Source organism: Kryptolebias marmoratus, linkage group LG9, assembly GCF_001649575.2.
Source record: "Kryptolebias marmoratus isolate JLee-2015 linkage group LG9, ASM164957v2, whole genome shotgun sequence".
NCBI lineage: Eukaryota > Metazoa > Chordata > Actinopteri > Cyprinodontiformes > Rivulidae > Kryptolebias > Kryptolebias marmoratus.
The window spans coordinates 22,473,338-22,488,425 of NC_051438.1; the positions used below are offsets into that span (position 1 = coordinate 22,473,338).

At 39.4% G+C, this 15,088-nt stretch overlaps 1 protein-coding gene across 5 annotated transcripts in view; it reads right to left on the reverse strand.

The window, feature by feature from the left end:
• The window catches only part of diaph2 (diaphanous-related formin 2), a 347,968-nt gene that overhangs the window by 45,815 nt on the left and 287,065 nt on the right, over positions 1–15,088 (reverse strand). For 3 of the 5 annotated variants that reach the window (XM_017408298.2, XM_017408297.2, XM_017408295.2), the window contains 2 exons: positions 2,289–2,381; positions 954–1,019 (listed from right to left, as the gene is read on the reverse strand). In XM_017408298.2, coding sequence (XP_017263787.1) covers positions 954–1,019; positions 2,289–2,381 — 159 coding nt within the window. The remainder of the gene's footprint in view (positions 1–953; positions 1,020–2,288; positions 2,382–15,088) is intronic. The other 2 variants (XM_017408296.2, XM_017408299.2) reach the window with 2 other exon arrangements.

The window sequence follows — 15,088 nt, forward strand, 5'->3', positions numbered from 1 at the left end:
AAGCATACAAAAAAAACAAACAAAAAACAAATAGCTGTAGCCGCTCTACAATGTAGAAGATGTGCTGAGAAAATCTGTTCCACCCCAGTAAGGAGGTTTAACATTTAGAATCAGGAAATAAACTCAGGGAAACTCAAGGACAGCTTAGATAATTTTCACATATTGATTTTGAATTGTAAGATTTACAATCTTATCGCTCTGGAGTCAAAGCACTTTTGCCCATTATGGCCTTTTACTATTTTCTCATGTTATTATTGCCTGCTGCTGAATAGCAAAAGGCGGACAGTAATGTTTTTGCCTGTGTCTGTTAACAAAATATCTCTCTCTTGAGCCACTGGATCAATATTAATGACAAATTTGAGAAAAAAAATCCATGGATGTACATCTACAACTACTTTACTTTTAGAGGCAAACCTTTTCAAGATGGCTGCCATGGCTAATCGACATTAGCATCGACATAAACCAAAATGGCTACAACTCAGTCAATTATCATGACAATGGGCATTATTCACAGCACAGACTCATTTAATTATCGCAGGCCAAGCAGTCCTTTGCAATATTGATATTGGGCTTACTGATATTCTATAATGAGTAATTTTCATTATATTGGGCAGCCCTGATGGTGACATGTCACTGGAAAATAGTTAGTGACATTAGTAGTTGTAATCCTTATTTGTTCATCTTCCATGTTGCCGTTTGACATTTGCTTCATATAGCACAGCTCTTTCATTAAAAATCTAAATGAAAATATCTATAAATAAATAAGATTGACAGAAATTTAACCTGTAATGCATTAAAGTGAACGTTCATAATTCAGCACATGATTCTACATTGTCTTTGATAAGCTCAGCGTAAGTGTTCTGACAGAAAAGGATTGTGATTTATGCAGCCAGGAGCAGTGCAGTGTGAAACAACACAGTGTTAGGTTAAAAGTTTGATAAAGAAAAACACACCTAAAGTTCTGTTACCATAGTTAGCACCCGGCCACCGAGAGGATGGACTGGAAGGGCTTTGATCACCTGGAACAATGTTGATGATGAAAAAAAAGAAAAGACAACAAGGAAAGGAAGGTGAACAAGAAAAAGAAAAAAAAATGCATCAGAAATGACACATTGGAAATATTGGCAGAAATGCTCCTAGAGAAAACAGAAATAACAGAAACCCACCTTTAAGCACTGTGACCAAGGCTCGCAGTAAAACTACAAGCTGCCTATGTATGTTGAAGATGAATATTATTAATATTAATATTAATATTGGACCTGACCAAAACTAAGAATAGTATGATAGAACAAAGACAACCTATCAAATGTGATTTAACTAAATAAACTTCTAAAAGTAGCATATTTGTTTTCTACATCAACTAGCATATCATTTGAGAAAACTTAAACCATTTAAATTATGTAATTACAGAAAGAAAATGTGAAAAAACAAATGACAGCCATGGCTTTGACTTTTATCCTTTGATTTAGCCTTGAGTATATTGAACACTTTCAACTTGTGTTGCTGATTTTCTAAAGTGAATGGATTTTTTTTTGTCAAAATCTTGCATATCGAAGCAGCAACAATGAGACAAAAAAAGTACTAGTTTGACATTACAGATGTATGAAACGAGCCGTTAAGCCCTAACTGCACATTCAAAACTTTCTGCACCGTTTCAAATTAAAACCCATTCTAAAGTTAATTGGATAGAAACCCTCCTATTGTTACCAGGACTTTTGTTTATTCCATCCCTCTAGTGTTTAGCATGTGTGTCACAAGTCTGAATAAAAACAATTCACTGTATTCATTCATGTTGTTCCCCCTAATTTTGTTTTATCATGCTTGCCAGTATGGAGATGGCAGCACCTGTGGCTCACATGCAGAACTCTGACCTGCATATTATTGACCCTCACTCTTCCACAAGGTGTAAGTCCCCTGGGCATGGCCTCTTTATCATGGCAGAACAGAACGCTTTAACACTAAGATTACACTAAATCAACTTCAGTCCAATTGCTGTGTGCTTCATACATATATTTCTTTTGCCCCTCACTAGGATATTTGTGTAATTATTTCTGTGCATTTTGTTCAGTGTTTAAATGTATACTTGTTTTTTGAATTCTTGAAGTGGGTTCAAGTACAAACAAAAGGTACAAACAGGAGAGTGCCTTTTTTGCGTGTCAGGAAGCAAACTGTTTTGCATACAAAGCATTTCCTATTGAAAGAAAGAACCCTATTTAACAATTAAGACTGACAGAATAGAGGGAACATTTCAGCTCTGACACATAAAGGTACTGCTTGCTTTGGCCTACCATTGCGCGGTGTCCGTTTTCGCCGATCACGGAAAGCTGCTCCAGACTGTAGAGCTTCCATTAGGCTATCCATCACACCAGTTTCATCTCCTTCTGTAATAAAAAAAGATACAGAAACAAAACTGTTTATAGGACAAATACATTACAACTAGAATGATAAAGTACAAAATAACAGATCTTGATATTTACAGATTAATCTACCTGAATGACTTATTTAAGGTCTGGTCTTAGAACTTGTGCCCAAGAGACGTGTTTTGACTCTGAATAAACCTTAAACAGTCCTTGCAACTGTGTGAGTGTTGATGGAGAGGCCTGCCACTCAGGTCTGTCCCTTTTTTGGTAAACAGCTGGGGCAGAGTAAAATACACTTAGCTTAGGTTAGAGTTTAGCTGAGAGGAGCCTCAGGATAAAAGCATCCAGTGATGGTCATTGACAGATATTCTTTCTGTGGCTAACGCAGGGGAGCTAAGTGCTCTTTACAAAGATTTAGTGTGGAGCCGCTCAATACCCGGGCGCTCTATCATTGTTCAGTCAATGACACAGGGACTGGCCTCCGAAAAACACTCCCCTTGCCCACCATTCCATCTGTCCTGTAGATCCATGAAACCAGAGAAGTGGAGGCAGCAGCCTGTAAGGCCAACAGCATGTCTAGCTGTACTCACACTGCACAGAAGCAGCACAACTTAGTAGAAACAGAGTTCAAAAATAAGCTTAGCTTCCATATCTGGGTCATCTATCTTTATGCCCTAATACTAATGAGTTAGAGGGGCAACCTTTTCATCATTCTGGTCTAGAACAGACATTATTTTACACTGGGATCATTAGGATGAGTTATTGTGGACTTGGAGACTTGGCAATCAATTCTTTTGTATGTATGAGTAAACTAACTCTTGCCCATTGTTTACCATCTTGTTGGTGCAATGTGTTTACAGCTGAAGGGAAACTTTCAAAAATAAATGGAGACAACTGCAGAAAACACAGCACTTTCTCAAGAATTGGGGCGATTCATCCTTTGCACGGCTGCATGCTCAATGTGACAACAGCGAGGCGAATTGAATCTCTGAATAAAACACCTTGACATGGAATAGTACTTGATTAATTTAATGAAATGGCACACATTTTGCCATTACCACAGAAAGTTAAGTCTCTACGTGTTGTTTCCTTTTCCTCCAGCAACAAACCACCTACAATCACTCACACAAGTTAAAACAGTACAACTAAGAATAGAAACATGTCTTATGCAAATTTTAAAAAGCAACTCTTAAAACACACTCACTAATTTTACTCTCTATCTAATTCTTTTTCTTTCATCCTCAAGTCCTTCCCAAGGGCTACTTTGAAATCAAAGAAGCTGTGTGCTGTGCTTAAAAGCAATCCCGATTAAATCAAGCTTAATTAGACCAGCTTTATCTGAACAAAACCAGAGCTGAGCAAAGTAGTCCTTATCTCAAATTGCAGCACTACACCTCAGATAGTAAGCTCATTGGTTTAAAAATGAAGAGCATGGGTTTCGTCTCCTGTGGACTAGAAGAACAATATGGTGAACAACTTGCACTTCTGTAACTATATCAACTCCCCTGATCTTTAGCCACTACACTGTATGTAGGCTAGCAACGACAGATTGTGAGTCAGACAGAAGACAGAACATGTTAAGTGGCAGATAAACATTTGTCTGCAATAACTATGCTACTGGAAACTTTTTGACAGCTCCTTCTTCACGTAGACCTGAACATCACAAGGGGCACCTGACACTTTGATCAATTTGTCCTACTTCTAGCTTAACTCTAGCACAATTCATCATTTGTAATGGCCAGGACTTGGGAGCCCTGGCAGGCTGGGGTTCAGGGGAAGGACTGAAAACAAAAAGAACCAAAATGACTAAAATTAGAAGCAAACTCCCCAGTTTCTTCAAAGACCTCAATTAACTATGTCCCAAGTTGTCTTGTAAAGCTTAAACTAAAGCTAGAAACTCTCATAAGTCAATATCTGCTATGTATGAAGTTATTCACAAAACCATACAACGCAATAATTTATAAAATAAATATGGAGAGATAACACAAGTATTTAGTCTGTAAAAAAAAAAAAAAAAATCAGATATTTGACTACACTTGTTCTATTAATCCTCAAAGCAAACTTTTTATATTTGTTGTAACATTGCTCTCTTTAGAAGACATTTCTGTCTTGTTCTTGTAATTCACTCATCTTTTTTGAGCTGGTAAACCTAAGCCAAATATTCCTCTGCTTCTCATTAGCAGCTGTGGTACATTGCATGATGGGGAATTACAGAAAAGCTAACCTTTTATGCCCAGAGATCTTTCTATAGAGGAAAGATCCCCTCAGCTCACAGGAAATTGCTTTTTAAATGGGTTAAGATGGGCTAAGACCCAAGACATTGACAAACCCTTCCAGTGATGAAACACCTTGGTGGGCACCTTCAACCAACAGCCCAGGGCTTCTTTAATGATTTTATTAAAGCTTGTGGAACATGGTTGTGGCTTTTGAACATTTTCTTTCTTAAATAGTTAAATCTTTAAGACAATAAATACATCTCTGAGGAACTTTACTTCCTGGAAAGATTGCATACAAATTCCATATATTTTCTTCTAATCCCTTTAGCCTTCCACGTAAACATCTTGTCATTCTTTACTTGGTTATCTGATTGTACCTTGACATGATGAATGTAACTGTGAGCCCTGGGGATTGGCTCTGCCTGCAATTATGTATACAAGCAGCACTATCAGATTTTCTAATTAGGCGTTATAACAAGAACAATGTGCTCTCAACTGGATTGCCATAAAAACTTCACACATCAGAATAGTGTTTTTTACTTAAAAACAGAGAGTTAAAAAAGCAGCTATGATGCACTATTCTTTAATCCCAGGAGCTGAGTACGAAGTCAAATGTCGACACAAGCAAAAGGAAGGGAGGTAGGGATATAAAGAGAAAAAGCACAGAAACTTTAAGTGTCATCATCAGGGAGGAAAACTGTAAAAGAAAATGAGACAGGAGGACAGAGGATACAAACAGATGGGGTGGCATATATAGGGCAGCAGAGGAGTAAAGTGATGAGTTTCTGAGGGTGTGGTGGGACGAGTGGGTAATAAGGAAGGAACAGTGGAGCAAGGCAAGGCATGAGGTCATAACACATCTTCCTGGATAGTTGACGACCTCAGCTCTGTGACATTTAATTATTTCTAAATCAAACACGGCAGTTTACAAGCACAGGGACACATGCCTTTACCTGGAGTAAAGACATATTTTAAGTTATAGAAAAGAATGTTGTATATATTGGATCTTTGTTTCCAATCTGAATGTTTGGCGCAGATTCTCAGCTGATACTTTGACAAATAAAGTGAAAGGACTGGTTTGATACCTAGCAGAAGAGAGATGAAGCACAAACTTTGGTTAATGTCAACAGAAGGACCTGTGATTATGGCAGCTAACGGTAAAATTAAAAGCAAAAGTTAAAAAATATATATATTTTTATAAAACCAATATGCCACTAAAGCTGCCTAACAGGATTTTCTAACAACTTTAACCAAGAGCACTAACAATAAAAACAAACAAAAATAAATAAATAAAAACAAAAAAAATTACAGGTGTCACCTCAGAAACCAGACAAAACTCTTCACTTAATTGTCCAAGTTGAAAAAAAAAATGCCAGGGAATGCTGGATGTTCATTTTAAACACCAAAGACATGACATTCCTATAATTACACAGCAGTGTCAACAAAACCTCTTCATGAATTCAATTTACTATCTGTCATCTCCTGCTTGTTTTTCTAGGGAGAAAAAACACAGCTGATCGATTGAGAACTCAATTTCTGATGGCTCACATACAGCCCCCAGGATTCACGGGGGAAGGAGACAAATACTTCTTCGAATTCTAAAAAAGCTTCTGTTGAGTGCATGAGTTTCTGATATAAAAGTAAGCTATGGCGTCCTTGATGTGACCACTCCAGACTAGTAATAACTATGACTAGTTGCAAAAATTCAGCATGTAAAAGCACTTTTTTACGGACACGTGTTTTAATCAATCACAGCTGTACGCAGTTTCCTCTAAATGTATGTAATCATAGCATTGGCCCCCTGAACAGGATGATCAGGCACACGAGAGATTACCCCCTACTATCCACAAGCAAATTCTAGAGTCTAATTTGCTCTGTAATGAGAGCTAATGAAAGCTTACAGGCCTTGTGCTTGATAAATTAAAGCCACTGTGAGTGAGTAACACAGTGAGAGCTTAACCTCATCCCAGTCACCTCTTATAACTCCAGTAGAGAAGATGAGAACAAAAAAGGGGGTTAGAGAGGAGAGGAATATCTCTCTTATTTTTTCTGCTTGCTGCAGATTGTTTTTGAACACATTTGAGCCCATCTGTTCCCCTACAGACAGTCACCTGTGCAATTAACCTGGACCATTAGCCGTGAAACAAAGGCCTCAGTGGAAGGAGGGGTCGTTGCTTTATGGCCAGGTGGAGAGGCAGCAACTACACTTTCTTTTAATCTCAGATTCTATCTCTGCTCTCACACTCATGCACCTGGTTCTGTGTTATTTTCACACCTGAATTCAGCCTCAGCCACCTAGATGTACACAGCCACCTGCATTACTCAACACCCCTGCTCTGTTTCCTGCTCACTAACTGTCGAGCTTTGAGCAGAGACATCCTCCACTCATCCTCGTTCCTGCTGTCCCAGCAGCTCCTAAGACCTGAGCAGACAGACACCATTACTGCCACAGTGAGCACACAGAACATGAGTTCCCAAAGAACAGCAGTCATGCACCTGTTAGATATCTTTCCCTTGTTTTTCACTCTCTCCTCTTTTACCATCTCCCTGCTGTCCAACCTCCCGATCTTGGCAAAAGCTTTGACACAATGACCTGAGAAACTTTTCAGTGAGGCTCCAGCCTGTAATTCGTAGGAGTATGCATTTGTGTGAGTGCACATATACTGGTTCACTTTGGATAAAGGAGGAGGGAGGGGTTTGAAGGGGTGAGACGGCAAATAAAAATGGCAAACCCACTCATGTCTTCCTTAACTCAATTAAGGATGCTCCCATAGCACTACATTCTAGGAGGAATGGCAGTGTGGCTAGTACTTTATTCCCTATTTGGCGCCAGGGTCAAGAAAAAAAAAAAGGCAGGGGAGATTTGGAGAGTGGGAAGCATGTCTTAAAATTGGCAAAGGTAGGTGGGAGGTGAAAGGTGGGTCATGCTTTGCATTCATGAAGTAGACAGAGGTGCTGGAGCATGGTTGGCCTGGTCACTGCAGACCTGATCCCACATACAAAAACAGTGAGATGTCCTGACCGGGAGAGACTGTAGGAAACATGCAACCAAGTTGGATGTCGACAAGGGAAAGATGAAAGTGGATTAGCCGCGGCGGCGATTTGCATTCTGTGGTGGAGCAAAAGCCCCAGCGATGCCCCGAATAACTGGATGCATAAATAAGTAAACAAACAAAAACAAAAATAAACCCTCCATCTGGATGGATGTTGCCAGGCCCCAAGTGAAAAACAGTAGCGAGGGAAGGCTGGGAGATGAGAAAAGGAGGGGGAAGAAAGATACTTGCAACATAGCCGTCCCTACACCATTTCCTCTGCTATCATTTACTTCTACTGCCTTTGGGTCTGTGCAGTTAACATACTGCTATTATCATCTACCCACTGCTCTTGGCTACTTTGCCCAGTAACAGCACCAACACACCAGGGAGAGCTCCAACCTCACACTGACAGATGTTAAGTTGACACACTTTCCTCGAGCCACATGGGGTCATGATGTCAGGGTGCCAGGAGAGTCGTTGGATGCTGTCCTCACAGCCAAGAGGACCACTATCACTTCTTTTTAATAACTAAGACACAGCTTAAATTAAAAACTGTATGGTAGACCCTGACCTATATTCATTTCCACTGACCCAGCAGAGCCTACACTTTAATGGTGTTCACTTTTAACCAAGCTCTCTCTGTAAATTGATCAAACTCCATCTTCCTGTCAGAGAGAAGATGGAAAGCATCATTAAAAAAAAAAGACTCAATGTGGACTGAAACATGTTTGAAGGTTCTGTTTAGGATTATTTTTTTCTGCATAAATTAATAATTTCAAGTCAATTAGAGAGCTACAATAAGATGTGTGTAAATATAGGCATCATTTATTCTCGCTTATATATATATATATATATATATATATATATATATATATATAGTTTTGCACAATAGCATCTGTTGTAGTATGTGGTCATTTTTGACATTCTAATGCCTTAAGGTTGGATCTTTAAGAAGGATTGATCTTTTACTGTGCATAGCTATCTGCTGCTGTGTCTTTCCTAATGCTACCACAGGGAGTTGCATAATCCTCCACCTTTAATTGCTTTAATGTAATCCTCATCCTTCCTGCTGCTGCTTTGCATTAAAATGCTTTTGCATACAAACCACTAAATGGCTTTTATCATGAAGAGAAACAGGGCACGTAGCCTTAGGCCCTGTTTACACAAGAACGATCTCTTGAAACGTATTTTTAAAATGTTTATTAAAGAAAAAAAACACGTTTACATGGATATGTCTGTGCTCATTGCATCTGTTGTAGTTTCCATGCCAGGCAGGATTGCCAAATAAGAAATGACAAACTACTTCACAGTGGACTACAACCTTAACCAGATTGGGTTTAGTTGCAGTTTGGTTATCCTATAAAAGCACAACTTTTTACTTCAGTAATTTAGATTACATTATAAAACACCTGAGACTTTAGACATGGGACAGCTTATAGCAGAGTCCCTTATCACTAGGACTCCCAGCATTTTCAAATTACTCCTTCTTCTACCAGAAACTGTCAAATGACAATTTGAGTAATTTGCATCCCATTAGGCATGCCCCCCTGCCCCAGGCAAATGCTAAACTGAGTTCTTTGTTTGTGCTCAACTAGCAAACATCCCCCACCTTCAGCAATGCTAATGGACCAGGAGTTGTAATCTCAAATTCCATCAAAAGCCACATCAACAGTCCTTCTTCACTTACTGTTGACTGAGCAGCGAAGATGGCAAAGTTTTACAGCACACAGCAAGTTTTGGAGATGATTATTAACCATGTCAACCCCTACAGAGACGGCAAAAGATGGCACAGTGTGGCGTGAAGAACAGATCGGAAGACCTCTGAATCACAGTCCTATCGAATGCCATCCCACGGATGGAGAGCCAACATCTTTGGCCAGAAGAAAAGTGTCCAGTCGCTTACAGAGTTTCCTCTGTTTCCTCTCTATGGAAATGCTTCGGACCATACAGGACTGGACTGTCAAGCATGCACGCCACACACTGGATGGAAACTGGTTCATGGCCGTCCCTGAACTAAAGGCATTCATTGCCATCCTCATCCTGCGAGGGATTGTCCGCCTTCCAGCGGTGCATGACACATGGTCTGCAACATTGGGAGTGCCCTTCATCAGCAACATTATGGCTCGAAACCGCTTCCAGGACATCATGCGGCACCTACGCTTCGATGACAAGGACACACGTGGTGAACGAGTTGCAAATGACCGGTTTGCTGCAGTCTCTGGTATTTGGAAGGCTTTCGTTGGCAACTGCATCAATTTGTACAACCCAGGAAGGCACATCACTATAGATGAGCAACTATTTCCAACTAAGACCCGTTGCTGTTTCCTGCAGTACATTGCTACAAAACCTGACAAGTTTGGCATAAAGTTCTGGGTGGCATGTGACCTGAAATCCAAGTACGTATGCAACATCATCCCGTATCTTGGCAAAGACCCCAGTCGTCCCACCGGGGGAAAACTATCTGAAAATGTGGTGATGAAGCTTATGGAACCATTTATGGACAAAGGAAGAACTGTTACCACCGACAACTTTTTCACCTCATTGTCGCTAGCAAAACGACTGCTCTGCCGGAAGACCACCCTCCTTGGCACAATGAACAAGATTCGCCGTGAGCTTCCAGAGTCTGCCAAAAAGACTTTGGACCGTGAGGAATTCAGTACAAAGGTGTTTTCAACCTCTGGTGCCACACTGACTGTTTATGCGCCCAAACGGAGAAAGACTGTCTGCATCCTGAGTAGCATCCACAGTGTGGTGGAGACTGGGGACACCCGAAAAAAAAAGCCTAACACGGTCACCGACTACAACAGCGTAAAATGTGGTGTAGATGTCATGGACCAGATGGTGCGAAAGTACACTGTGCGTTCAGGAACACGGCGCTGGCCAGTCGCTGTGTTCTACAATATGATTGACATTGCAGCGTTGAATGCATATGTGCTTTTTCAGGCATGCACTGGGTTCAAAGAAAGACGAACGGACTTCTTAGTGAAGCTTGCAAGAGAGCTTGCACAGTCTCATATGGCAGCCAAGGAGGCGTGTAAGGAAAACCTTCCGCCGCAACCACCCACACCTGACACAGGGAAAAGGGTATCGTGCCAGGTTAAGTGTTGCTGCAAGAGTAACCGTGCCACTCAGCGTTGTGTTTCTTGTAACAGATTCACATGTGGCAAATGTAGAAAGGAGATGTTGTGGCAGTGCCAGGTGTGTTCTGACATTTTGTAAGTGTGATTAGTCTCTTCACTGGAAGAAATGTCTGTCTAACCAAGACTTTTTATCTTATTTCCAGACAAAATGGCTTTAGTCTTGTTTTAAGTAAAATCGGAAAACAAGGCTAATTAGTCTTACATTCTGCTCTCATTTTACTTCAAACAAGCCAAAAAATCAATTTTCTCTGGATATAAGGTAAAAAAAAAATCTTCATTAGACAGGCATTTTTCCAATGTTGGGTTGTTATCATATTATTGTATGCTTTTTTTTTTGTCTTTTATTACTTGCTTGTACATAGTTCATATTTCTGCATAGGTTACATTTCTATTTACAAATGATTTTGTTATCATATTGTTGCATGCTTATTTTCTTTTGTCTTTTATTTAAAAATTACTGCTGTAAGTTCAAATAAAGTATTTGTGTCAGCTTCACATTATTTCAGTGTTATTCTTTGTAATAATCTTCGTCGTCGCCTAGGTCGATGAGGAGGCGGAGACAGGCGCCTTCAGATAAAAGTGATCTGACTTCCTGTCTGTGACCTGACTTCCTGTCTGTGACCTGACTTCCTGTCTGTGACCTGACTTCCTGTCTGTGACCTAACTTCCCATCTGTGACCTGACTTCCTGTCTGTGACCTGACTTCCTGTCTGTGACCTGACTTCCTGTCTGTGACCTGACTTCCCATCTGTGACCTGACTTCCCATCTATGACTTGACTTGCCATCTGTGACCTGACATTGTAAATGGCCTCATATACATACCAATGGACGTGAGAATGCTTATTCAAACTGTCATTTGACAGTCCCATGGGAACTATAGGTAATGTTGGTCAAATGACAGAGGTTTGGGAGTTCTAGTGTTATACACATTAGGCTTAGTAAAGTTAAAAAAAGATCTCAAAGAGGCCAAATACTGAACTGATAAAAATGTTCTGGGCTTCACATAGCACAGTATAGATTTTCTGTTTTAAAGGATTGGCACGTTTGGATAGCGGATACACAGTTTTGGAATACAGATCAAGATAACATCTGAACTAAACCCCACATGGGCTGTTGGCATCAGTGTAAGACAGCACTGTCTAGGGAAGCTAAATGGGTTTGACAATGGGATTTGATGGTCTTTGTAGTGAGGGTAATTAGGTTTGATTGACTGTAAAGTGACTGGTGAGGTCCAGATCTGGGAGGGGAAATGATCAGACACTTGAACCACACAGAAATTAATGAGATTCAAACTGTCCCTGTGCTGATTTCACAAAAAAAAAAAAAAAAAAAAACCTGAAGAAAGTGATGAGAGAGAAAGGAATGAGAAAGCATAAATATATTGTCTGGAACAGAAAGAGAACCACTAAATGAAAAGAGCAGAGGCATCTGAAACATCCCATTTCTTTAAGTTAGGCAGAAACATTAAGATGCAAACTAAGATGTTTTTATTTATTTGCTCTTTGGGATGAGTTCCCTTAAAGCTAGAGTCGTTTTCCTTATGTTGACAGATATTTACTAAAAACACATACCTTGAGAGGTAAATGAAAATGTTATTCTGTCATTTTTAATCATAGTTGCAAAATTTATTTTGCGAAGAATAAAATAAATGCATTTCTTGCATGCCACTTATTTATGAATAAGTCTCATTTTCTACATGTCTCACTTTACGCTGCCTGGTCTTGTGGGACTAACCTGAGATGCAGCTGTCTTACAGCTCTGTGCCGTCACTGCCTTAGGGCAAATACCGATTCTGGCTGGAGATACAGCACAATCTAATATACTCTTATTTATTAGAATGGATGCATTATGGTGGATAATCCTGGTGCCCTTGTTCTCGTTCTTTAAGGTAATTATGGAGTTCAGAAATCTATATACAGCAGCTGCCAAGCATACCTTGCACTACTTGAACTCTAGGCTGGGACAGCTCAGTTGCAAGGGCAAATAAAAAGGCAATTTGCCGAGCGTCTGGCTTTACACTGCAGTGGCATCCATATGCAGATTTCGTGAAAAAATATTGCACTTTTGTAACTTATCAGAGGCAGCACATTGAAGCCATCAATGCCAGGAAACAGAAATTACACCTGAGAGAATAAACAGGCAATAAATTGAGAAGCATTGTACAATATATCACAGTTACATTGTTGAAAGACCTGTCCTTGTTTGTTATGTTCTATATCAAACATGAAGGTCAGCTTCAGCTCTAATATCCGCTTCATTTTCCAAGCTAAGCTGAGCAGTAGAGAGAATCTCTCTCGGAAACATTTCTTTTATCTGCCTGTGCCTCTGACCTTCACGTCTCTAAAGCTATCTTCCTTGGTTTTATTATTTGCTGCGTCTGCTGTGTTGTGGAGACACTATGCAAACTTAGAGAGCCAACCTGTCCACCCCGCCGCAGCATGTCAGCGCTTGTCTATGATCACCTAGCTGGCATGGCTACGACGCAGGTATACGCCGGCCTACTGGCAGCTGTCAGTGTCACACAAAGCCGTCAATCTCAAGCTGCACTGCTGTCACTCCTGACAGCGCTCTGCCAGCCACGAGCAGGCAACCGGCTGCACAGAAATATGTCACTTTAGATTAGCATGCTCACTAATAGAAATATACATTTAAAAAAAATTATATACTTGTACAAAAAATTAAACCATATACAAAGTTGCATATAATTTTGGCAGCCAATGCTATGATTACTATATTTTGAGTTACAAAAACCCATATAAGTGATTTAATAATTTTTTTTTTGGGGGGGGATTGGATCTTAAATGTTTATCAAGCAAAAGTTTTTACATGATACACGACAGTTTGTATCATAAATCTAAATCTATAAAAACATGCTTCTGCAATTGGATGTAAAACAGAGTTGGGGCATTTGGAGCCTACTAGCTTGTGCCAAAACAAAAGGCATGCAAACCTCAGTCTGCTGTCAGGGCCTAACTTAACTAACCTCACTGACTTATTTTTCCTCATATTTAGAAACTATATGCTTTTCTGAGAGGAGCCCACTTCTATTTATGTAAACATACATCATTTGATCCTCAGAAAGTGAAAGGTTGACAAGAAGGATGCATAAATAGAAGCTGCAGGCCCATCATTGTCAACATGCCAACTGCTCTCAGAGAAGAAAATCATACAGACACTGTAACCTCATTTTAGCAAGCCTTGCTGGAAAAAAAAATGCCTAAAAACTATTACCAACTATATCTACAAAAGAGTTTTAAAAGAGGAAATGAAGACACAATAATGATATAATAACAACATGTTATGGAGTTATTATATCTGGAAACAATTACAAAAAACAACAAAATAATTCTCATGTTCACTCTTGAATTATTAAAAAAAATGTTCTAAATATATCTGGCTGTCAGATGTTTATTTCATCTATGATTTTTAAACGTGATAATTGATTCTGTGGTGTACATACAGCATCCAGATGTTATGCCAACAAAGATAACAATATAAAATGTGATTATAATGTGTGTTCAATACCAACAATGTAACACATATGCCACGCCAAACACATTTATCACAGATATTATGCTCTACACATAGCCCAATGTATGGATATGCATTCTGCTGGTGTCTGCAAGCTGTTGCAATGGATTGAGGCGGCTGGGTGGGTTCCAATCCAATCCATTCAGTGAAAAATGATGCAATCAAGACCCGATTAAAAGCAGCTTTTGTAGAGCCTCTGTGTGTGGGCTTTTTTTTTTTAGGAAATGTAAGTAAAACTGTTTAATAGAACTTAAAACAATTAGTTGACCTGTTGAATGTTTTCTTTATGATCAAAAATTGTAAACATGAAAATGTAAGACGTCACCCGAGTAGCAAACACTTGTTTTACTCATAAAACCTACAAGCAACAAATAACATGCTTTTAAACTCGACACCTGAACTTGTAACTGCCACTTTTATAGAAAAATATTATTTCCACAACCTGGATGGAATGAACGGTTCAACATATTTAGTTCTGGACTTTTTCTTATGTTTTCTTAAGTGCCAAGCTTGATTGTTGTTAAAAGAAGCATATGTGCTTTCCGGCTCAGTTCAAAGCTTAGTGGATTTGACTCGGGTACACAGTTGACATGTAGGTTCAGACACTTGCCCCAGATGGGGGCACTGACCCTGGAGATGCCAACCATGCAGGCGACCAGAGGGGTCTGCTACTCTTCACAAATGCCTTACAGAGGAAACACACACACACACATATATATATATATATATATATATATATATATATATATATATATATATATATATATATATATATATATATATATATATATATATATATATATAT